At 32.2% G+C, this 23,974-nt stretch overlaps 2 protein-coding genes across 3 annotated transcripts; both read left to right on the top strand.

Annotated features, from left to right (window-relative positions):
* Positions 1-12,009: 12,009 nt before the first annotated feature.
* Positions 12,010-16,197, top strand: LOC18604144 (cysteine-rich receptor-like protein kinase 44). Its single transcript, XM_018116849.2, has 5 exons — positions 12,010-12,413; positions 14,125-14,335; positions 14,445-14,682; positions 14,833-14,983; positions 15,728-16,197. The coding sequence occupies exons 1-5, from the start codon at positions 12,213-12,215 to the stop codon at positions 16,097-16,099; spliced, it is 1,173 nt and encodes a 390-aa protein (XP_017972338.1). The 5' UTR covers positions 12,010-12,212; the 3' UTR covers positions 16,100-16,197.
* A 1,357-nt stretch (positions 16,198-17,554) lies between these two features.
* On the top strand, positions 17,555-23,666 carry LOC18604143 (uncharacterized). Of its 2 annotated transcripts, none has more exons than XM_088804686.1 (10): positions 17,555-17,913; positions 18,762-18,857; positions 19,536-19,620; positions 19,894-20,015; positions 20,289-20,313; positions 20,395-20,478; positions 20,600-20,629; positions 20,723-20,828; positions 20,987-21,051; positions 21,532-22,681. In XM_088804686.1, exons 1-9 carry the CDS (start codon positions 17,812-17,814, stop codon positions 21,048-21,050), a joined length of 714 nt encoding a protein of 237 aa, XP_088660812.1. In that variant the 5' UTR covers positions 17,555-17,811; the 3' UTR covers position 21,051; positions 21,532-22,681. The 2 variants fall into 2 exon arrangements, with proteins under 2 accessions (XP_088660812.1, XP_017973721.1); XM_018118232.2 differs by lacking the exon at positions 21,532-22,681 and adding an exon at positions 23,419-23,666 and having other exon boundaries at positions 17,556-17,913.
* The last annotated feature ends 308 nt before the right edge of the window (positions 23,667-23,974 follow it).

Genomic DNA, 23,974 nt, shown 5'->3' with positions numbered 1-23,974 from the left:
ATAAAAACCTAAAAAATAAATAGAAATATTTTGAGTTCTCATCATCTTTCAAATAAGTTAAACTCCTTATAACCTACTTATTGAAAAAAATAGGCTCTAAAGTCAAACAACTTAACAAACTTTAACAATATCAAACGATCTATTTTCATGAGTGTAAGACAAACTTAAATGTTAATTTCATCGTATTCCTAAAACCATTCACATAATTCACCCTTACATATCTAGAGACAAAATAAGTCTTAAAATAATAGATACACTTTAAATCAATTTTATCAATTCCTTTTAAATTTCATATAAACCCTATTAATTACACCAAAAATTAGACTAATAAACAACATAATTTAGTTGTATAATATAAGTTGATACACGAGATAAACTTTTCCTATTATCTTTTAGGTTTTGCTAATATGTGCTTTAAATACACTTTTGAAGATTATTAATTAAATACTATCTTCTTTTAATGCATTGAAAATTATCACATTCTCTTAACTAAGGCATTTAATATAATTATTACATAAAATGTTTTATCTATCTTTAAAAATATTTTAAAGCACTCGTTACTCTTCTTAAGACCAATAAATTAATTTTAAATTATTAGAACTAAATGTTGCTACTTACGGAAAACTCCCAATGCAATGATTAATAGTACATAAAATATAAAATTGATAAGATTTTTCTAACACAATGAAAGAAAATGGCTTGATTTGACTAAAAAATTATTGTCAAACATGCTAGGATCATGAATACTATTTTTCTCAAATATTAAATTGGGCGTGGAATCAAATCCTCGTCGAATTAAGACCAACCACTTACGTAAAATACTATGTGGAATTAGCATTAGAAAAGAAAAAATATCGTATACATCATCGATAAAATTTTTAAATTTTAAAAACATAATTAAAGATTATCAGCATAATACTTAAATAATGTTTTAAACTATTCAAAAAAATTTAAATAAATTTTTATTTTTTTATTATGTTCATTAATGTTTTTATATTTTTATTTTGAGTTAAATAAGTTATTATTATTAATGATTAACTAATTGTTATTAGTCAAATACGAGTTGTCATTTTATATTCACATTACACTGACATGACATTGATATAAAAAGTGAAAAATGTCACATGATTATATTATCATGCTAAATCAATATGTCACATTATCATCAATTACGAAATATTAACATGTCACATCATTATCAATCATGACATGTTAGCATGTCATGTTAGAACCTTGTAACATAAAATGACAAATAATATTTTTATGAAGTTAATCATTAGTCATAAGAATTTATTTGATTCAAAATAAAAATACAAAAACTTAATTAAATACAATAAAAGTATAAAAACTTATTTTAATCGATTTATTGAACAAAACCAACTAATACTCACCCTTAATTAGTTTTATGGGTTTTGTCATTTATGGATCCATTTGCTCTTTCTTTCATATGTCCTAAGTGTTGCTCTCATTGTCTACTATAATCCAAATGAGAAACAGGTTATGAGAAAAAGAAATAAGATGTGACTAGAGAATGGTAAATAAACTTATAAAAGGAATTCTTTAGAGTGAATTTGTAAATTTGTCAAAAGAACTCAAATGAGTAACCAAAACACTTAATATAAGTTAAAGATTGTAATCAAAGCCAATATTAGATACTGTTAACTCATAAGTTATTAAGTATTTCTTAATATATATTGGTGTATTTTTAAAATGAAAAAATATGTTTCTTCATTTGAGAAGTTGTGAATGAAAACTTATATATTGTCAAACCCTGCTTTGTAAAATAATTATAATGTCATTCACATGCTCGATAGAATGTTTGTATATTTAGGAAGTTCGAGAAATCGTTAAAAGACGATATTACCTCTAATGGTACCATTAAGTCGATTAAGCCTCGAACTAGTTTAAATATGAATTTTAAGGTGAAATTAAGAGTTTCACAGTTCAGGGATGACTCAAAATGGTAATTAAGAGTTCGAGGATCAATTCAGAGTCAAACCGAAATTTTCACTATCTAGGGGCAAAATTATAATTTTTCCACTCGCGGACAAAATTTGAGATTTTGAGAGAATTTAAATCACATTTGATAAATTGGAGAATGGTATGAGTATAAGGGATGAAAAATATGTCTATGGGCAATTTTTCAGTTTTTGGGGTAAAAATGTAATTTTTTACTTTACGGGGGTAAAAGTGTAATTTTTAAAAATTTACTCCACCAAAACTTTGGAAAAGTCTAGAAATTTTATGGAAGACATGGATAAGTGAAGAGGATTGAGTGGTAGAAAAAGAAAGTCAAAAAGATGGCTAGAAAAAAATAAAATAATAAAATATTCAAAAGGTAAATAAAATAATAATATTTTATTAAACCTATTAAAAGGCTTGAAAATTCCAGAATTCTTCATTGGAATGGTCAGCCAAAACCAGCAGGAGAGAGAGAGAAATAAGAACAAACCCTAGAGTGAGAAAATTCAAAGAAAAAGTGTGATTTTTCAAAGAATCAAGTGTTTAAAGGTATGATTTTTCAAGCTTAACTTAAGATTTATCATTTCCATGCATTTCTCCTTATTTTCCATGGTTAAATTATGTGTTTTGAAGATGGATTCAAATCTGATCATATGGGTTTAGAGAGAGAAAGTTGTTAGATTAATTTGATTTTGAACTATGTTAGTGTTTTAAGTTAGTTTAGCATATTTAGAAACAAAACAACAAGAAAAGAATTCATTTTCCTCCAATACCATTATTGGCTGAATTTTCTAGGAGAATATTGGCTGATGATCTTGATGTTTATTTGATGAATTATGAGTCTAGAAAAATAATGAGAATTTTCGGAGCAAAAATACGAATTTTTACCCATTAGGGGTATTTTCGTAATTTGCTACCGAAACTGATAATTTGCACCACATTGAGGGACATTAAGTCAATTTGGGTGCAATTGAGGTATATAAACTGAAAAAAATTAATTTGGAGTTTAAACGGACGCGTATATCGATTTAATCTGGTAATATGCCGAATTAGGTCAGCACCGCATTTAAGTGGTAGTCGGATAAGTTGTATATCATATCATGCATATATACCGAGCCTGAATTGATTTTATAATGGTCAAGCATTGATGTGGTGAATTATGTATTGTACATTGTGGATAGGTGGTGAGCAAATTACACTGGTAAAAGTACAAAAATTGTGCTTAAAGACTGGGATTAGGAGTACATCGACTCCTAAAACTGTGAGTGGACAATTTATCGTCTTAAATATCTATAGTAATTATACTTGTTTAATGCTTTTATTAAATAGTAAGTTTAAATTATAAAATATTATGTTTTCCAATTAAAATATTTTTTTAATAAAAATGAGATTTATACTGGTTTTGAAATCAAATATTGTTTTGGAAAAATTGAGTATATGGAGACTGTGTTGAAATTTATGATTTTATATGTTATTGAAATTGTGGCTTATGACACTATGGTAGCATGATGGCTACATTTTTGAGGTTGGCATGAAATATATCAATAGTTTTGGATTAGTCTCGGTAGACTGGATTAAATTTTATTTGTCATATTAAGCTACTGAAAATTTTATGGGTCTGGTGGTATATTAAACGGTCATTGCAGTGGTGGGGGTTTCCGTGGACTGTCTATGAGAGGAGCACGGTAACTCAATTATATATTTACCTCCGGGGGGAGATGTTGGGTGAAGTATCTCCTGAGGTATGATTTGAGTGCACCTCACGTTTGAGCCACCACGTGAGAGTGAGACTCAGCCAACCCCAAGGAACGACTGTGTGTTAGATGTGAAAACATGTTTATGGGTATGGGTCATTGAACAGCCTTGGCGGTCTTAGTGGGATACCTTGACGAAGGTACTTGCGAGAATGATTCTGGCAGGGGCCAAGTTTAAGAAATTCATAAGCCGGGAAATTTTGATGAAAAGAAATTGTTTGGTATAGATTGAAACGAATTTTGTGTTATGAACATTATTGAGATATAACGTTTTTATATTGTCTCCATCTACTCGGCTGTAGATGCTTTTGATGGTAATTATTTACTCACTGGGATTATGCAATCATAATCTCACCCCTCTTCCTATCCATTTTTCAGGCTCAGGACAGTTTGTTGATAGTTGATTAAGACGAGAATTAATCTCGGAGTTGCATCATAGGAAGTAAGGGTTCGTAGCTCTACACCTTTTTGGTTAGTTGGGGGCCCACGTATTACTATAAACGAAATTTCATACTTTAATTATCTTTATTACTATATGAATAAATTTATTTTACTCTTACGCTATAAAAGTTATTTTAGGAAGACTTTGAAAATATTGTGTTTTAAGAAAATAGAATATTTTATTTAATGTTTTTATTATATTCAAATAGCTATAATTTTACTTTAAACGAATGTTTTAGACTTCAAAATTTAATTTAAATCATGAAATATGTGTTTCCACTTACATATTGCATTTTTACGGATTTTGAAATTTCAAAAAAAATGACGAAAATGCCCCTGTGAGCTAAAAAATAATATTTTATTGTTTTGAGTTGGAAACAACTTATGATTTCTTGAAATGCGAGATTTAATAACTGTCGCTCACCGGGGAGATACGAAAGTTGATGCTAAGCCTTGCGGGATTTCGATCAGCATTCGGGGTAATGAATACTTATCGGGACGTCACGGCAGTTGTCACGGGCCCGATAGGAGTTCCGTGTCGTGACATATATTTTCATAAGCTTATGTTTCTTCATAAGCTCCAACGTCTTTGGGATAACTTCATCATCTTCTTGAGTTGAACCATCTTCCTCTAATAGAAAAAATCAAGAGCTTGAATTTAATTTAGCATTATGATTACCCTCTTCAGAGATCATCTTTGGCTTCAAATGAAATCCACGTTCAGACCATGACCCATTACTCCTCCTATTTGTCTTTTTAGCCACCATCCAGGGTCCGAATTTGGAGGATTCAAAATCTTTCTCTTGGCTTTTTTTTCCCTGATTTATCTTCTGAGCCTGTTCTTCTGATAACCCTCCCTGCTCTTGTCGTCTCAAAGGACAACTTTCCATATCATGGCCAAATCTTCCACAGTTAAAGCAGAGCATCTTGAGTCCTTCATATTCTACCCTTTGCCATCGACCTCCTATATAAATCTTTGAGACTATAGGCTTATTAAGACCTAACTCCACACACATTATGGTGAATTTACCCCTTGACGCGTAAGCAGTAGTACAATCCACCTTCAAGGTCTTCCCTAGTTCATTCCCAATTCTCGATAAGATCTCATTATCATAATACTCAAGTGGCATTCCTAGTAATCTGATCCACGCAGCTACAGAGTCGATAGAGGCCTCATTAGAGCAAAATCCCCGATGTCCATTGTCTAATGGTAAGGTAATGTCCAGCAATGATCCAAAGACCATCAATCAAAACATGATTAAAGTCAAACTTGTTCGAGAATCGAAAACAATATAAGCCATTGTCTAAATCCACCGCTTGGACATCACCTACTAGTGACCACAATTGTTTAACCCGATTGCATAAATAAGTGTAGCCAATATTCCTACCTAGTAGTTTCACAATAAGGGTATTCCTTCATGGTCTACAGATCCTCTTCTTGTCCTTCTTTGATAGTTTGATGTAAGGCCCATCTGTTAATCCTTCAAAATTGTCATCATCAGAGTCCATATCCTCGAAAATTTCACCATATTCTTCCGAGTCAGATTCCCTTAAAAACTCATCATTGTGACCATGTAACAACATACTACGGTATGACGCTCGCATAGCGTGTTCAAGTGCATCAGGACGATTGGATTCCATCTTTTCATTTAATGGCATGGGAGAAACGGATCTCTCCAGTCGTGATCTGCCTCGCTTCGATCCAACTCTATCTAAGTCATCTTTTCGTTTCTCTCTGGGAATTTTCGGTGGATCCGCCTCCATGGAAAACAAAGGTTAGGGTTCGCCTACTTTAACAGCGGTTGGGTAAAAGTCTCTCATAGGGTAAGAGATTGCAGCACAAGATTTTATCTTTTTTTTTTAGTTATAAGGATTTATTTGATTCAAAATAAAAAATATAAAGATTTATTTGATTCAAAATAAAAATACAAAAACTTAATTAAATACAATAAAAGTATAAAAGCTTATTTTAATCGATTTATTGAACAAAACCAACTAATACTCACCCTTAATTAGTTTTATGGGTTTTGTCATTTGTGGATCCATTTGCTTTTTCTTTCATATGTCCTAAGTGTTATTCTTATTGTCTACTATAATCCAAATGAGAAACAGGTTATGAGAAAAAGAAATAAGATGTGACTAGAGAATGGTAAATAAACTTATAAAAGGAATTCTTTAGAGTGAATTTGTAAATTTGTCAAAAGATCTCAAATGAGTAACCAAAACCCTTAATATAAGTTAAAGATTGTAATCAAAGCCAATATTAGATACAGCTAACTCACAAGTTATTAAGTATTTCTTAATATATATTGGTATATTTTTAAAATGAAAAATTATGTTTCTTCATTTGAGAAGTTGTGAATGAAAAGTTATATATTTTTTCATATATCTCTTTTTATAAAAAGTTATGACTATTTAAAAGTCACATTAATTAAAAGGTTATATAACATAACGTGATTATTAAATTGTAAGTGACGTTTTATGTGAATAATTATGTGTTTAGATGAAGTGATATTTGGAAAAACACTTCCAAATACAAAGGTTATAAAACAAATAAAAAACACCACTACTTAAAAGTTTGGATATGAAAAGTTATATTTTCATTTTGTAGCTCAAAAGTTATGTTTTATAATATGAATTGTTGTCCTTCCATAAGGTAATTGTTTGAACAATACTGTAGACACTAAAAAATTACAATAAAATTTTATTAGTTAAAAAAATGAATTAAAAAAATAAAAAAAAAAAAAAGAAAAGGGGAGAGGGGTATGACTGGCAGGGTGTGGACGCACCCTGCCAGGCACCTCCCTCACTTGCCAAACACGAAAAATTCACGTCTGGCAGGGTAATGGAGGCATTACACTCGGCCAAAAAGCTGAGTGTATAAAGCCCCACTGTAGCACTCATCCGAGGGGAACTTGGAAACCAAAAATGAGAAAAACCCTAGCAGCATCAAGAATAAAAAATCCCTAGTAAGCTTCCTAGCAGCCACAAATCCACAACCAAAAAAACAAAAAAAAAATCAACAAATTACAATGAGAAATATGGGTTGATAGCTCGTTTTAAGGGAAGCTTTGGATGGGGTTTTAGTACCGCCAACTATGGGAGTCGGATTTGGGTTTTGGGTAGTTCAAATCGGGGGGCAAAGGAGTCTTTTCGTCGCCGCCGGTGGTGGGGGTTTTGCTTTCCCAAGCTTGGGTGAAAGGAAGCCAATGCCGGTAGCAGAGAGAGAGAGAGAGGGATAGAGGTCTGATCGGTGATTGCTTTTGGGAAAGATCTAAAAATTTTTGGTTGCGGGCTGGAGAGGAGAAAGTTGAGGGCTTAGCTGCCGCTGATCAGGGTGGGTGGAAGTAGCGGCCAACGTTAGGAAGAGAGCGACAAAGAGAGCCCCGTTTTGGGGTGGCCAGCAATAGGAAGAGAGCAGCAAAGGGAGCCTCGTTTTGGGGTGGCCGACGATTTGGTAGAGAGAAGGGAGAGAGTTTGGGTTTTAGAAAGAGAAACGAGTGGAGAAAATGGGGAATGGCCAAAAAAGAGGGATTATATAGGGTAGGTAGAGGTAAAATGGTGCCGTTTTGAGAAGGTAAGATCATGCGGCTTAAAGGCTTTTGGAACGGCACCGTGTGGTGCTCCAGAGTGTGTGTTTGGGACAAGTTGATTGGGCCCAGGCCAGATCGAAGGGGAGCCAAAGCCTAGCTGCGCTTAAACCCACTTTGAGCAGTGGGTCAGCTTCAACCCAGTAGGTAATGGATCTGCTTACTAAATAATGATTTGGGCTTGGACTGTTGATGTTGGGACATGATATTTTTTTTTATTCATTGTTCATGATAGTGTTATTATTTTTTTGAATTATATACATAAGAAAAATGAAATATATGGAAGAAAAAATGTGAAAGTCTTTAGTATAATAGATAGTAAACTTTAGGGAGTTCAAAAAATATATACGTATATGAAATAATAAATATAGTAAATGGTTAGGAAATGATAGGAATATGTTTAAGCTAGTCATGTAAATCTATTAAATGTTTTATAGTAAAATTAGATCCAAGTAAGAAAACGTATGTATGGATACATAATATATATACATATAAGCTTAGATGATTATTTAGTTTATAAGTAAGAGTTTTTTGCTAAATAGATTATGCACACAAATAGAAAGAGAATCTATAAATAAAATATTATGGTAATGATATATTTAGTTAAGAGAAGAATACCAAAAATAATTAATCAAAACCGATGATGGGATGGTCGGTCGGAACGCGAGAAGTCGCAATCCCGGGTCCATTTTTCCTAGGTTCGGGATCCAAATTAAGGCTCCACCAGTACGATGGGAGAGCCTCGATTTCGAGATCCCGAAATTTTTGTTATAAATAAAAATTTTAACAACACAAAATCTTCAAAAAAAAAATATAAACAACAAGTAATAATAAATAGACAAATAGTAAAAATTATCAATGAGGAAATTCCAAATAAATAAGTAATTTAAAAATTAAACATTAAATATTTAATGGTATAAACTATAGATTAATAAAATGTTATGTAAGAAAAAATAAGATAAAAAGTAGAAAGAAAAAAATAGAATTAAATATAGACATATAAAATAAAATTTTAGGCATTAGGTTTGAATAAAAGATTGCTTACAAAAAAATACAAAAATATAATAATAATAAAAATATAAAAATAATAAAAAATCATCAAAAATCATCAAAAAATCATCAAAAAAAAAGTTTTTCAGTTCACTAAAAATAACATGGAATCATAAATAATTTATCTAATTATAAAAGGAAATATAGGAGAAATTTATAATAAAAATATAAGGTATAAAAAAATAATAAGGAATAAAATAAAAAATATAATAATGAAAAATATAATAAAATAAAAATAATAAATAAAAAATAGACAATTGCATTAGCATAGCATTGCATATAAATATTTCTGTTTTCGAGTTTAAGCCCCGATGATGGGATCTTCCGAAAGTCTTGCGCAGACGAGTTTCTCGGATGATTCCCTAGGTGAAAAGGTGTCCCCGGGTCCCACCAGTATGATGGGAGGACTCGAGAAACATCTTTAATAAAAGGCTTTTGCTCGTATTAGGTTCATTATGCACAAAAATATTATTTTTAAAAAAAACGTACGATAACTCCGATGATGGGAATTATTCGTCGAATTTGCGAAGGCAAGTTTCTCGGATAATTCCCTAGGTGAGAGAATGCCTCGAGTCCCACCAGTATGATGGGCGGATTCGAGAAAATATCCTCGATAAAAGGTTATTCGTCCGGTATTTTTATCTCACGCCATGCATTCCATCTTGCCTCACATTTACATTCCATTTTAGGTTGAATAAGAGATAAAATAAGTGAATAACAACTAAGGAAATATATTGAACTTAAAAATTAAAGCCTAATAGGATAATTTAAGAATGGCACCGTTCATGAAACGGGCGTCCCGGGGGTGCTAATCCGTCCCCGGACGTAACCGTACTCCCAAGCCTAGATTTAAAAAATCGTAGACCGGCTTAAAGTTCTTTTCGGTGGGCTTAAAATTAATTTAAGGCTTCATCGATTAGAATCAAGTCAATAGGTGACCAATTGCACCTAGTAAAAAAGATTGGTGGCGACTCCTAATTTTTTTCCTAGTTTTAGAGTGTTTTCATATCACGTCTGGCAGTCGGGTTCCCGGACCCACACGTTACGACAAATACCAAAAGAGATATCTTGCAACATGCATATATGTCTTTAAAACATACAAATACCTTGATGAAAGGATTGGGTCCTTAAAGAAGAAATTTTTGGAAGTCTATATAAATGACTTGTTGTCAACCATTTTAACATATCGAAACAAACAACATAAGAATAGAAAATAAAAAAATAAAGAAAGTGTTATGATCTGAATAAAAGTTCAAAAAATAAATAAAAACATTTTTGGGTTCCTACTATTATCTTCCAAAAGATCTACTTATTGCAGAAAGTAAACTCTTAAGTCAAATAATTTTGTAACCCTCGATTATATTTAACAATCTACTCTTATAAGTGCAAAATGAAATTAGATGCTAGTTTTATTGTTTGCATGACTTCTTTTTACATACCGAATAATGAAGACAAAATAAGCCTTAAAATGGTATCTATTAAAGACACGTTTTAAGTCAATTTTATCAATTTTTTTAAAAAAATTCCAACTAAACTTCATTTGCACCAACTAAATAGACTAACAAATGGCATAATTCAGTCATGAAGTATAAGTTGATACATGACATAAACTCTTCCTATCATTTTTTTAGGTTTTGCTAATATGTGATTCAAGTACACATTTTAAGATTATTATTTAAATATTATCTTCTTTTAATGTGTTGATCACATTTTGTTAGCTAAGGCATTTAATACAATTATTACATAGAATAATATTTTAACTATCTGTAAAAAATATTTTAAAGCACTTGTTAATAAAACTCTTTTTAAGACCACTAAATTTTTTTAAATTACGAGAACTAAAACAATATGTGCCCTAAATCTTGAGAATTAGAATGTAAGTTACTCTTTAAGGAAAACTCTCAACACAATGATTAATAATACATAAAATACAAAATTGATAAGATTTTTCTAGCCATGATGAAAGAAAATGACTTGATTTGACGAAAAAATTATTGTCAAACACGTTAAGATCATGGATACTAATTTTTCTCCGAGATTAAAGCGGGTGTTGAATCAAATCCTTAGTCAAATTAAGATGAATCACTTACTTAAAATACAATGTTGAATAAGGGTTGGGAAAGAAAAAATATCTTAAATATCGATCGTAAAATTTTTAAATTTTAAAAACAAAATTAAAAAAAATCACATATCCCATTAAAAAATATTTAAAAATAAATAAAATTTTATCATAATTAAATAAATACGCAACGACATTTTGATCCCGTTTGTGAAGTTGACATATTTAAAATTTGACTTTGAATCAATTTTTTCCTATCTGCCATTGACAACGGTTTCTTTGCGGGCAGTTTCGAATTCTATCTGCATGGGGGAACCTTTTACATGCGTTATTGGCAAGGGTTTAGGTGCATTTGACAACATTAACATGGTCATTTTCAATCATTTTATTGGGATGTTTGCAATTGTTTCCTACATCTTTTCTTTCTTTATTTCTTTTCGCTTAAAGAAGTCGATATTTAATTGAATCGGGGTTTAAGTCTAAATTTATCATTTTCATTTAAGATAATGAATTAAATTTAATACTCATTTACATTTGAGCTTTTGATTCAAATTTCGTACTTAAGCAACGAGTTTGAACCCATCTTCTTAAAAAAAAAATAAAATAAAAACTACTAATTTTTTAATGAGTGTAAATTTATTACCATACTTTTCAATTTGGTTTGAAAATAGTTAAAAATTCGAATATTTTTGTAGGATATTTCATTATTTCTTCACGGATTTTTTTTAGCTGTTAACTTTTGGTAAATTTGGAACCAAATTGAAAAATAAAATGATGAAATTATACCCTTTCAAATATGAATAGTAAATTTAATTTATCATATTTAATAGATTGACAAATTTAATTTTTATCTCATTAACAATGTAGAGCCATAATTTGTGGTTGACTTTACATATGTGATCATGAATTGTGATGATTAATATATTAGAAATTAGTAATTGAACCTATGTTTTTGTCCTTACTATTTGTCCCTTGTGATGTGCTTAAATTTGCATAATTTTCAAAAAAAGGAAAGAACATGGCAAAAAATGGGAATAGAATAAAAAAAAGAAGAAAAAGACCCGAAATTGAAGAAAAACCTGCCCCTCTGAATTTTTAAAACCAAATTCAAACCTAATTCATTTGTTTCCCAGACTAAGTCAAACCTATGGACTTTCTTGTCAATTTCCTTCTCAACAAAACCAACAAGAATGTCATGCCAACATCCTTAACAACAACGCGGCAAATCTTTTCCTCTTCAGCATCTCCTTTTCCTCTCACTGTCTTCTTCTTCTTCTGCATGATCACAAACCTTTTCCGTACAACCGCCACTTGCCCCAGCACCCTTGCTATTCCTGCGAGCCAGCCCAGTCCTTGATGGGCATCTTCGCTAAACTCTTTTCTTGCATCGAGAACCACCTTTTAGCCGTACGAAGTGGCTCCGCCGGTGAAGACGACGCCGACGACGGCCCCGACACTCACGGACTTTTCTTCGAGCTTAGTGCTCTCCAAATTGCTACTAATTTTTTCTCTGAACTTAACCTGCTCGGTCACGGTGGCTTCGGTCCCGTCTACAAGGTACGTGTCCTAAATTTAGTGAGTTGTTGGTTGTCAACTATGGAAAGTTTTGGTTTTTTTTTTCTTTTAAAACAATAATAATAATAATAATAATAAACCTCTTTTGGCTAGTCAAGTAAATTGTATTTTCTTTCCTTCATTTAAGGCTCTACTTAGCTGGAATGGAGCTGGCGTTTATTAGCTAATACGAAGTCAAACAAATTTCAGCTAATTTTAGTGCATAATTATTATTATTTTTTAAAAAAATTATTTTTCATTTTTTTTATTCTTGAAAAATTAAAATCATAGTCTTTAATTCTTTCAAAACTTTCATTTGCTTTTGGATCCAAGGGTATTTTCTCCTTTTGATTCTGCATGCAAACAAGAAGTACCAAATTCAATAACCCAACAGCATCTTTAGTAGTTTAGAACAAATTCACCAATATTATGTAAGGAATGGATCACTTGCATTTCATGATCCAGCTGCAGTGGTTTGTCCCTAGGATGCAACAAGGCAAGTTTCTTTGCTATAACATTAGCAACACCAAAAAATTTTAAGCAAAAGCCTGTTACACCACCTTTTTTGTGAGAGCATTTAAGAAGAATGGGATTTTAACATATAAGGAGAAGGATGATTGAGGAGGAATGAAGATGAGTGTGAGAGGGATGGCGACAAGTAGCCTTTCTATTGGCTGCCCACCGTATCTCACAAGCTCACTAATCATACAAAATTTAGTGAACAAAATTGCATTGAGGTGGCGTTGGTATGAATTACTATAATGACAAAGGATGTTTCTAGCTTTCTCTTGATCTGGGATTTTAGCATTTATTTTTGAAGAAAAACATGGTCTGAGTGTTTATATCCAGCAAACTTGTAGTAGTGAAAGAGAGCTTTTTAAGGAGCTTCATCTGGCCATAATCTTCATAGCTACAAAGTGGGAGAAAACTTGCACAAAATCTCATGTGCCACCAACCTAATTCGAACCTTCAAATAATGGAAAATGTTCTTATGCTTCTGCCACTTATGACATCCCAACAGATACTGAGAAACCATTAATGTTTTTTCCTTTTCCATGTGAAGATTGGACCTAATTTGAGCCATGTGATCATTACACAACATCTAGTGAGTGGAAGCTTTTGATCTTCAAGCTAGAATTGATGAAACTGAAGTTACCTTTTCAGGAAAAACTCGAGACAGCAAATCTCTAGTCGATTGAAAACGTTAATCTTAAATGTATTACTTCCTCCATCTATTGTCTTTTAGTTATTTTTCCTTATGGTGCAATTCCAACAACAATAATAAACCTGGGTAGCAAAGAGGAGCATAGAAAGAAGCAAAAGAAAAAGACAATATCTGGAAACTGTTGTTCTGGTAATAACAACTTTTCCATAAGAACAGATGTTAGGGAGAGTCCATTGCCCTTGTATGCATGTGTATACTGATACATTGCCACACATCCTGTGTTGCTGTGTATGGAGCTCTATACCATGATGCTGCCTTTGTTGGTTTCAAGTTATCTTATCTATAAGGTGTTTAACAGTCTTGCACTGTCTGTCACTTAAACAATAAACAGATTAGTAATATATAAAGAACTTAACTTAACTTAACCCTACCCCAATGCCTCTAGTTTCTGTAATTTGATTAACACTTCTTGTTTTGCTTGGGTTGGGAGGGGATGGAGGTGATTGGAGAATTGTGAAATTATTACTCATTGCAGCTTATATCTTACAGGGTTTGATGCCAAATGGTCAAGAAGTGGCTGTGAAGAAGCTTTCACTGGATTCGAGACAGGGACTTAAACAATTCATTAATGAGGTGAAACTTTTATTGAAAACCCAGCACAAGAACTTAGTGATATTGTTGGGATGCTGTGCAGAAGGACCTGAGAAGATGCTTGTTTATGAGTATCTGCCAAATAAAAGCCTTGATTACTTTCTTTTTGGTAAGAACCCTTTTGTATGCATTCACTTCTGTTGCCAAGAAAATTTACGGACTGAAACTCGTATAGATTGTTTGGTAAATTAAGACTCAGTTGTGATGAAACTTTTCAGGTAAGTATAAGTCTTCATCCTTGGATTGGCAAACCCGATTTCAGATAGTCGCAGGCATTGCGAGAGGTCTCCTCTACTTGCATGAAGAGGCCCCTGAAAGGATCATCCATAGAGACATTAAAACCAGTAATATATTGTTGGATCAGCATTTGAACCCAAAAATCTCGGATTTTGGCTTGGCAAGGCTCTTCCCTGGGGATGATACCCATGTAAATACCTTCAAGATTTCTGGCACTCAGTAAGTAGTTTCTTTGCTTCTATTCCCATCTTATTCTTATGTAATTGTCCTTGCAACTTTAGACCCTTTTTTTCTCAATTTTGTCCTGGGTTAATTTTATCATTAGTTCGGAAAGATAAAAATAAGGAAACCCTTTTCCATTGCCTGCAGTGGTTACATGGCTCCTGAATATGCCATGCATGGGTATTTGTCTGTGAAGACAGATGTTTTCAGCTATGGAGTTGTGGTCTTGGAGATAGTAAGTGGGAGAAAGAACCATGATAGCCGTCTTGGTACAGAGAAGGCAGACCTCTTGAGCTATGTAAGTTAAATTTATCCAAAAAATAGCTCTGAATGTAAATCCTCAAATCTTGTCATAATTAGTCATCTGCTGTCTAGGTGGGCAGGGATTCATACCCTTATAGTAACATTAATTTTGGTGCCATCATAAATAAACCACAAATATTTTGGAAATTTTTATATATGAAGACAAGCATAATTGCATATTTAATCCATTTGTTCAGATAACTTTTATTTGCATACATATGAATGATTTCGATTTATAGTATATGCACCTTTTCTAATTGATTTCTTCATCCTGCTAGAAGTCTCTGCTTGAACCTTTACCACATATTTTAGTGTTCTTTTTAATATCACTAATCATTTGCAAATTTCAAAACACCTTCTGGTGCCCTCAGAGGTTGGTTGCCGGTGCCACCAGTGTCTTGCACAATGTTTTTCTGTTTTCACCTGCTTCTCCAGCAGTGTGAAGCAATATCGTTCAGAATCCATGTTGGATCGATAGGCCATAAGTATCTGGCATCTGATATTTTGCAGTCTTGTAGACCTTTCACATCTTTAATGTAAGCTCTTGTTGTTGAAATTCAGAAAGCTTAAAACTTATTGCCATTGAGGTAAAATCTGATAGGAAGTGCTGTAAAATTGACTCTCCTTAAAAGGGCCTAGTTAGGTTTCGAGATTTAAGCCTAAAAAGGTGCAATAATAGGAACAGATAAAACATAATTCATAAGTTCAATCCTGACAATTTTCATGTTTTCTTACACAGGCATGGATTCTCTTTCAAGGAGGACAGTCATTGGATCTAGTTGATCCAACCCTTGACAAGTACAATCGTGATGAGGCAGCAATGTGCATTCAGCTGGGCTTGTTATGTTGTCAGCAGACGGTTTCTGAGAGGCCAGACATGAACTCTGTTCATCTCATGCTTTCGAGTGATTCATTTACTTTGCCGAGACCAGGTAAACCTGCAATTCAAGGCCGTGCAGGACGGTGGACAACAACCTCCACCTCTGCTTTTACTAATACTAATGCTAGTAGCATGAACACTGGTGTCACGAGGGCTTCGGGAGGCAGTAGTTTCGTCGAGGATTATTCTAGAAATTCTATGTCTTATTCTTCTATTGATGAGGGTAGATGAGCTACTAGAGCTACTCATAGTTCAGTGTACTTATACCTATAGTCATCTCATATAAAGCCTCATTATTAATATAATTTAATGTTTATTATATATTTTAATTTGTTCTGCAATGTTAATTTCTTAAACTGAGCTAGCCAACTGAAAGAATTTTTTAAAATACTTTTAGAATTTTGTTTAAGGCTCGATTCATCTATTTAAGTTTATTTAATTTAATTTTTATTAATAAAATATGAAATAATTTATTTTAAAATATGTTCTAAAATTAAAATTAGAAGTTTAGCATCTTATATTCTGTTATTACCACATTTTTGCACGTATATGCATAAAAAATATAAACGTCGACTTTGATTTTGATGTTGATTTATTTATTTATTCGTTTAATAATTTCAATTTTTTATATTTTGATTAATTAATCCAAGAGGAAAGAAGAAAAAAAACAAAAGTCAAATGGAAGGTTGACTGGGTCCTGATTGGTGGAGCAAGAGTGAAAGGTGCAACCAATTAATGCCAACCCATTTCATTGGCCTGTCCGTCACAGTCAAGCCTGTGACTGTCCAGTAACATCCTCCAACTTTCAATTTCTTTTATTTTTTTAAATAAAAAAATTGTCACAATAAATAAATAACAAAATCATTGAGAATTTTGAAGAGAGTTCCCTCCTCAGTCACAGATCAAGAGAGAGATGACCCAAGAAAGCACGAAATCAGCTAATTATTGCACATGCACCATTGCCTTGTATTATTAGCTTTTCATTGCATAAATAATCATTTTTAGTAAAGTTTTTAATTATATAAACGAGATTAAAACATCATCGTATATTTAATTAAATATATTTAAAATTTATATAATATTTTAAAAAGTTATTAAATTATTTAAAATTTTAAATTATTTTTTGTTATTTTTAATTAATTTTTATATTTTTATTTTAAATTAAATATATTTTTATAATTAATTGTGAATCGATTATTATTAGTTAAAATATTATTTGTACTTTTTGTTATTAGTCAAAATATTATTTGTTAGTTTATATTTACGTGAATTTAACGTAACGATGAAAAATATACGTGATTATATTTTCATTATTCATTATTACATATCAAAATATCATATTAATATTACATATTATAAAATGACAATTGATATATTAATTAATATTAATTAATTAATTATTAATAATAAAAATTTAATTAATTAAAAATAAAAAATTTAATTAAATATAATAAAAATAAAAAATTATTTAATTTTGTGAATATTTTAATTATTTTTAAATATTAAACCAATAAGTATTTTTATATTTTTTATTATCATATTAAAAATTATTACTTTTTGACATAATAGCTAAAAGCTATAATATTTTTTTTTCTTGCAAACCACAGCTTAAAAAAATTTTTTTTTTCTCTTTTTAAAGGATATAATAATTTTTTTTGGATAACTTGGGAAAAGAAAATTAATAAAAAAAAAAGAAAGAAAAGAAAACTTTTTGAAAGGCGTTTCTACTTTCTGTTTTCTGCAACATTTGAAAAACAAAAAGCTTGAACAAGACAAAGCAAATTTGGTGCCAACTGGTGACCAACGAACCTCCTTTGAGAAGAGACAGAACAGAACTCTCTCTCTCTCTCTCTCTCTCTCTCAAGCAAGAACATTCAACTGAAGATCCAACTTGGAAGCTGTTTGCAGTTGTTGGGTCCTTCTCATTTCTGAGTAACAAAGAGATGATGAAACTGAATCCCAACTGGGAACTCAAAAACTGCTGCAATCATGAACAAGTAGTCTTTCTTGTCACTGTCGCTGTCTGCACTGTCGTTATACTTGCGGTAAATCTCTCTCAGCTTTTCTTCTTCTTCTTCCTCTTCTTCTTACCAAATCTATGCCACTTTTTCTTCTATCTGATAAAAAAAATGCCAATGGGGGTATCTCTCTTTCTTGGGTTATGTTTTGTTGTAGTTAAAAAGTAGGAAAAGTGGGTGATCTGGGTAATTGTTGTTTCTTTTGGAACTGGGGAGGTGAGGGTGATTGAATTCTTGAGCGTCCAAAAGGTGTTGTTTTTATTCATGAAAGTTTTTGCTTTTATTCACTAAAAGCCGGTTGGTTGTTATTTCTTTTAAAGTAACATTGAATTTTTTTTATGTTCTTTTGTTGAAAGGAAAGCCTACTTCTCGTTGCTCAAGATTGCTGCTCTCTCTGGTAATTAGAGTCAATGTGGGCTTATCAACTAGTTATAGCTGTAGGTTAAAGGGGTGTAAGATTGGATTTCACTTTTGACTTAAAAGGCATTTGGGGAAAATAAATGCTGTCTGTTTGGAAGCTTTGCTGATGCGCAAGAACTACGTATTAATTCTCAAAGAACAACAATTTATTGATTTTAATGTATAAGACCTTTTTCTCAATTTCTGGTCCTACTAATTTAGTGATTTAGGTAAGGAATTGATTAATTTATAATGCTGGCCTTTGCATATCTTTTATTTAGTTAAAATTCAGTCACTTAGAAAGCAGAATTGATACTTTGGTGGTGACTTAATATTATGCTGATTTTTTGTTAGAAGTGTTATTACATGCTATATTGCTATTAATTTCTAGGTATGTTCTACTTTGATGCTTTTTTGTTGTACTGTGTGTGCGATGTTTCTGCTATGTGGTTTAAATCTTTGTTTGATTTTTGTAGCTTTGGAGGACAATACTTCTGAGACCCTTCAAGCTAGTGACTGTATTTCTTCATGAGGCGAGCCATGCTATTGCTTGTAAACTCACATGTGGTCATGTAAGTAATTTTTTTTTTTTGGTGTTCCTGCATGCTATCTTGCGAAATTCGTAATACTTTTGCTGATAAATTTGAGACGAACGCTTGGGTGAGTACTAATGCTCACTTTTTAGGTAGTAATCCTTGTCATTACAAATACATGCTCTCCCAGTAATTAGCGTCTTCCTGTAAATTGTAGTTAGTCATTTTTTGTGCATTGGCTTTATTTTGTACAGTGTTTAGCAAAATTTCCATCCAGTCTTGATGTTTTATTTCTGTTGTTAAGTGGGGAAATTTACTTGCTTATCAACAAGTGAGTTCCATGCTTGTTTTCATGTAATGGTTTGATTTGATAGGACAGGTAATTCTATTTTCGCATCACTTATGTCTCTCCAAATGCAGGGTTAGTAAAATAGTTATGGGTCCTTACACCTGTGAATTACATTGTATAAAGCCTTCACTTAGGATCAATTAATGACAAAATATTAGGTCAGTCAGATCAATTTAAAGTGTAACCAAAATGCTGCCCAAGCAACTTATTTGGCTTACTGCACTGTTTTGCACCTAGTGTGATGATGTGCCCATTGGGGTATCTTGGCAAGGTCAAATTCCAAGTAATGAAGTGCTTGTATGACTGCATAACCTTGAAATGTTCTCTGTTACGTGTAATTCAATTTCTAAGAGGATCTCCATATGCAGGTGGAAGGGATCCAGGTTCATGCAGATGAAGGTGGAACCACACAAACACGTGGCGGCATATACTGGTTAATCTTGCCAGCCGGATGTAACTTCTTTATTCCTTGACTGCTTGCATAAAAAACAGATGCCAGTACATATATACAGACACTTACATAAAAGCAAAATTATCTAAACATCACATTTCAATTACAGCCTTTTCACAATGTGCTTTAGTGAATTGTCTTATTCATCCATGTACTAATATGTTGATTCATGCTGTTCTCCATATAAAATTTAAAACCTTGGATACACTATCAATTGTCCCTTCATGAGATTGACTGCAGTGTTATCAGAATTAATATTTGTTGTTGCGCTTCAGATCTTGGGTCATCTTTTTGGGGAATGGTTTTGATACTAGCATCAACAAATCTTCTGACTGCAAGAATTGCTGCAGGATGTTTTGTCGTTGCTCTACTTGTTGTACTCTGTGTAGCTAAAAACGTAAGTATTCATGAACACCTAAAATATCTTTTCTTGTTTTTGATATTTCATGGATAGATGCTAGATTGCATTTGCAAGGTCATTTGGAATTCAATGAGATACTCTTTTTAGTTAATGACGGAATAGAGTCATTTCATTGCAACTAAAATCAGAACAATTTCAGAAACGATTAGCCTGCTTGTACTTTCAACTACATCAACGTACATTATGTCACACTATTATTATTCTATATATTTGCATGGCTCTTGATTATGTTTTATGTTGCTCTGGCAGTGGACACTAAGGGGACTTTGTATTGGTATGTCTTTAGATACCTTGAATAAATATGGCTGATATAACATCTGAATAATGTTAATCTTTATGTATTTTGAGATGTCAGGATTTGTTCTTTTCCTTGGTGTGGTTTGGGTTCTTCAAGAAACAACAAAGATTCATATACTTCAGTACATTATTTTGTTCATTGGTAAATGCATCTATCTTGTGCCCTTTTTGACCTTTTTTTTTTCTCTGAAATTGGAATATCATGCCCAGTTTTTATATCCCCCCTTTCAAGTGTGATCAGACAATGCTATTCCTTACTGCAGGTGTAATGAACAGCTTGTTTTCAGTCTATGGTATGGTTTTGGAGCAAGAAAAATTGAATCTGGCGACTTACATGTCTGTTTTATAATTACTGATTCTGTAGTCTGTATTTTTTGATGATACAGATATATATGATGACCTCATATCTCGTAGAGTTCACTCTAGTGATGCTGAAAAATTCGCAGAAGTGTGTCCTTGTCCTTGCAATGGCGTTGGCTGGGGTGTTATCTGGTGAGCATATTGAAGTTTATGGCGTAATTATTGTTGAAATTTGAAATACGCAGGAAGATTACTATATTTCCTTGTTTGTTAAGATTTGACAAGCAAGATTCTGTCGAATCTTGTTAGGTTGTCTTGTCTCCTTAATTACAAGGAATTTCTTATGGCAGGGGTTTAATATCATTCTTATTTCTTTGTGGAGCAATGTACCTTGGTCTTGTAATATTGTCTTGAGGTAAACTCTGCTTCCATAGTTAATTGTCTCAGTTACTTCAATTAGCTTTTCATCCTATTTATGCATGAATTTATAATGGTTTTGCCAATAGATGGCATTCTTTGGGATGACCACAAATGTTACAAAACTTTAAATGGAATTTAGTTTTCAAGGAAATTGAAGAGATTCCATTGAGTACTAAATTAAACTATATCACTTCAAATAATACATGAAGCATATACTGAAGTGGTAAGAATGTCCAGTGAGTTCATTAGAAGTTTCCCATTCTTCTCTCTCTTTCTAACTTCTAAGTATGATTGTGTCGTAACGTACGGGTCCGGGAATCCGATCGCTAAATGTGGATGACTTAAGGAGTCGTCATCAATCTTTTTTAATTTAGGTGCAATTGGTCACTTATTAAATTTGCTCTATTTGACGGAGTTCTAAATCATTTTTTGATCCGTCTAAAGAACAATAACTGGTCTACGTATTTTTGTTTAGAGTTGGGTTCGGGAGTACGGTTACGCACAGGGAAGGGTTAGCACCCTCATGACGCTCGTTCTACGAACGGTACCATTTAATTGTATGTTATTAAAACCCATTGATTTCATTTTTATGTTTCCTTAATTATTATTTATTTATTTTATCTTTTATTCTATTAATAAATTAAAAATATTTTGTTTGGTTTTTTGTGTTTGATGTGCACGTGTTGCAATTGTGAAATGCATGGCATAAAATCAAGATAATGCCAAACGAAAACCTTTTATTGAGTGTATTTTTCGAATCTGCTCATTATACTAGTAGGATTTAGGAGTATTCTCTCACATTGGGAAATATCCGAAAAACTCGCCTTCACAAATTTATTAGGTAAATCCTATCATCGGAATAGTCGTTTGCAAGTAAAAATAGTATTTTCATGAATGCAAATCCTAATACGGATAAAAGCTTTTTATTAAAGATATTTTTTCTAACCCTCCCATCGAATTAGTGAGACTCAGAGGTATCTTTTCACATAGGAAATTCTTTGAAGAAACTTGCTTACGCAAACTTTTTGGGAAAGTCTCATCATCGAGGCTTACACTTGTATACAGAATATGTCTACATAACATGACATTTAATAATGCAACAATGGTACGTGATACACTCATAATTTTAATACTTGTTTCTTATCTTTAAAAATTTTACTATTTTTTCTTTATAGGCACATATACCATGAACAAATATTTTATATTTATTTATTTTTATATAACTTTTTATTTCATCGTGTACTTTTACCATGTAAGTACTTACTTATGAACTTCCCTAAAATCATATATTAGAACCAAGTATTTTATTTTATAATTATTATTATTTATGTATATGCACTTTATCCATTTCCTTTTGTATTATTCTTATTGTTATCATATTTGTTGTTATCCTTAATTCCTTATTTTTTTTGTTTGTATATTTTGATTAATTGGTAATTAAGTATACGTAATTTTCATTTATTTAAGACCAAGAACATTGGGATATAAATTAAGACCCTCCTATCGTACTAGTGGGGTCTTAATCAAAGTTCCTAACCGATGATGGGATATTCACACGAGTGTTATAAGGGTGTTAATTTTTTTTTGTGTATAACCATACTCTCGAACTCAATTTTAAACAAAAATATGTAAACTGGTTATTGTTCTTTAGATGGATCAAAAATCGATTTATAACTCCATCAAATAGAGCAAATTTAATAGGTGACTAATCGCACTTAAATAAAAGAAGATTGGTGATGACTCCCTAAGTCATTCACATCTAGCGATTGAGTTTTTGGACCCGCACGTTACGATAGCTAATATGGAGGCCAAGCCTGCAATTCTCCCTTTTTTTTTTTTTGTTAACAGTGATTATTTATTTTAATTATTATTTATTTTTTTATTATTATTAAAAAAAGGGTGTCTACAGACTGAGACGGTGTTTCGTAGTTAAAAATGCTCCATGGTCAATCAAAATGTATCCGATCTCTCGTTCTCTGAGATTACAACTTAACATTATGTATGATATATCAAACTATAATTATACTGCCATCGTGCCAGTGATGTTTTGAACTACTAGCTATGAGCCTCCCGAGCTGAACCGTGCATGGCAATCCCAGTGAGATGTAGTGTGTGTTTCCTCTCTGGTTTGAAGCTTTTCAGCATCGGAGGTTCCACATGTTGGTCAGATTGCATATATTTAAGGATTAGAAGAGTGGTTTTGTGATTTAAAACACCACAGAAACACATTGTAGCTGAGAAAGTAGCAAGTCCAAGTCATTTTGGTCATCCTTGTTGAACACTCAAATATCTCTCTTTGATTACAGTTTTAATGTATATATGCTTTCATCAAATGCTGACTTTCTTTCCCGAATCTGTGCAGGAAGCTATGCTTACCGAGAACACCGGAAAATTGGCCTGTTTGCAATCTCATGCACTTCCTGAATAGCATGCCATCTCCGTTTTGGTCAGGAGAAGTTTCTCTAATTCAATTTTTCTTTTTCTTTTTTTTTGCACAGAAAATTCATGCCCAAAAGTGAAGAGACAAGGCCAAATTGATTTATTATTATTATTTTTTTTTCAACATTGATAATTTAGTATCAATCAATATACATCATTCAGACCTGAACACTCATAATTCCAAGATTGCCCTGCCTTGTAAAATAAAGGTCTGGAAACCGGTTAACACGCTAACAGGCCAGGATTCAGATCTGTCCTCCAAAGAGGATAAAAAATATCACAAACCAATTAATCCTAGAAGCACAATGGACTCATCGGCAGGAACCGCTACTGGGTACAGATTAATAATACAGTCTGATACTGTTTCGGTTGTGCGAGGGAAAAACATTGTACGACATCGAGATATAGTCGTTCGCACACAACCTTGCTGACAGGATACAAAACAAAAAATTAAACTGTCATGGGTTATAGTCGTTAAT

This window comes from Theobroma cacao, chromosome 3, assembly GCF_053813885.1.
Source record: "Theobroma cacao isolate CCN51 chromosome 3, ASM5381388v1, whole genome shotgun sequence".
In the NCBI taxonomy this organism is placed as follows: domain Eukaryota; kingdom Viridiplantae; phylum Streptophyta; class Magnoliopsida; order Malvales; family Malvaceae; genus Theobroma; species Theobroma cacao.
This window is presented reverse-complemented; position numbering and strand designations above follow the sequence as displayed.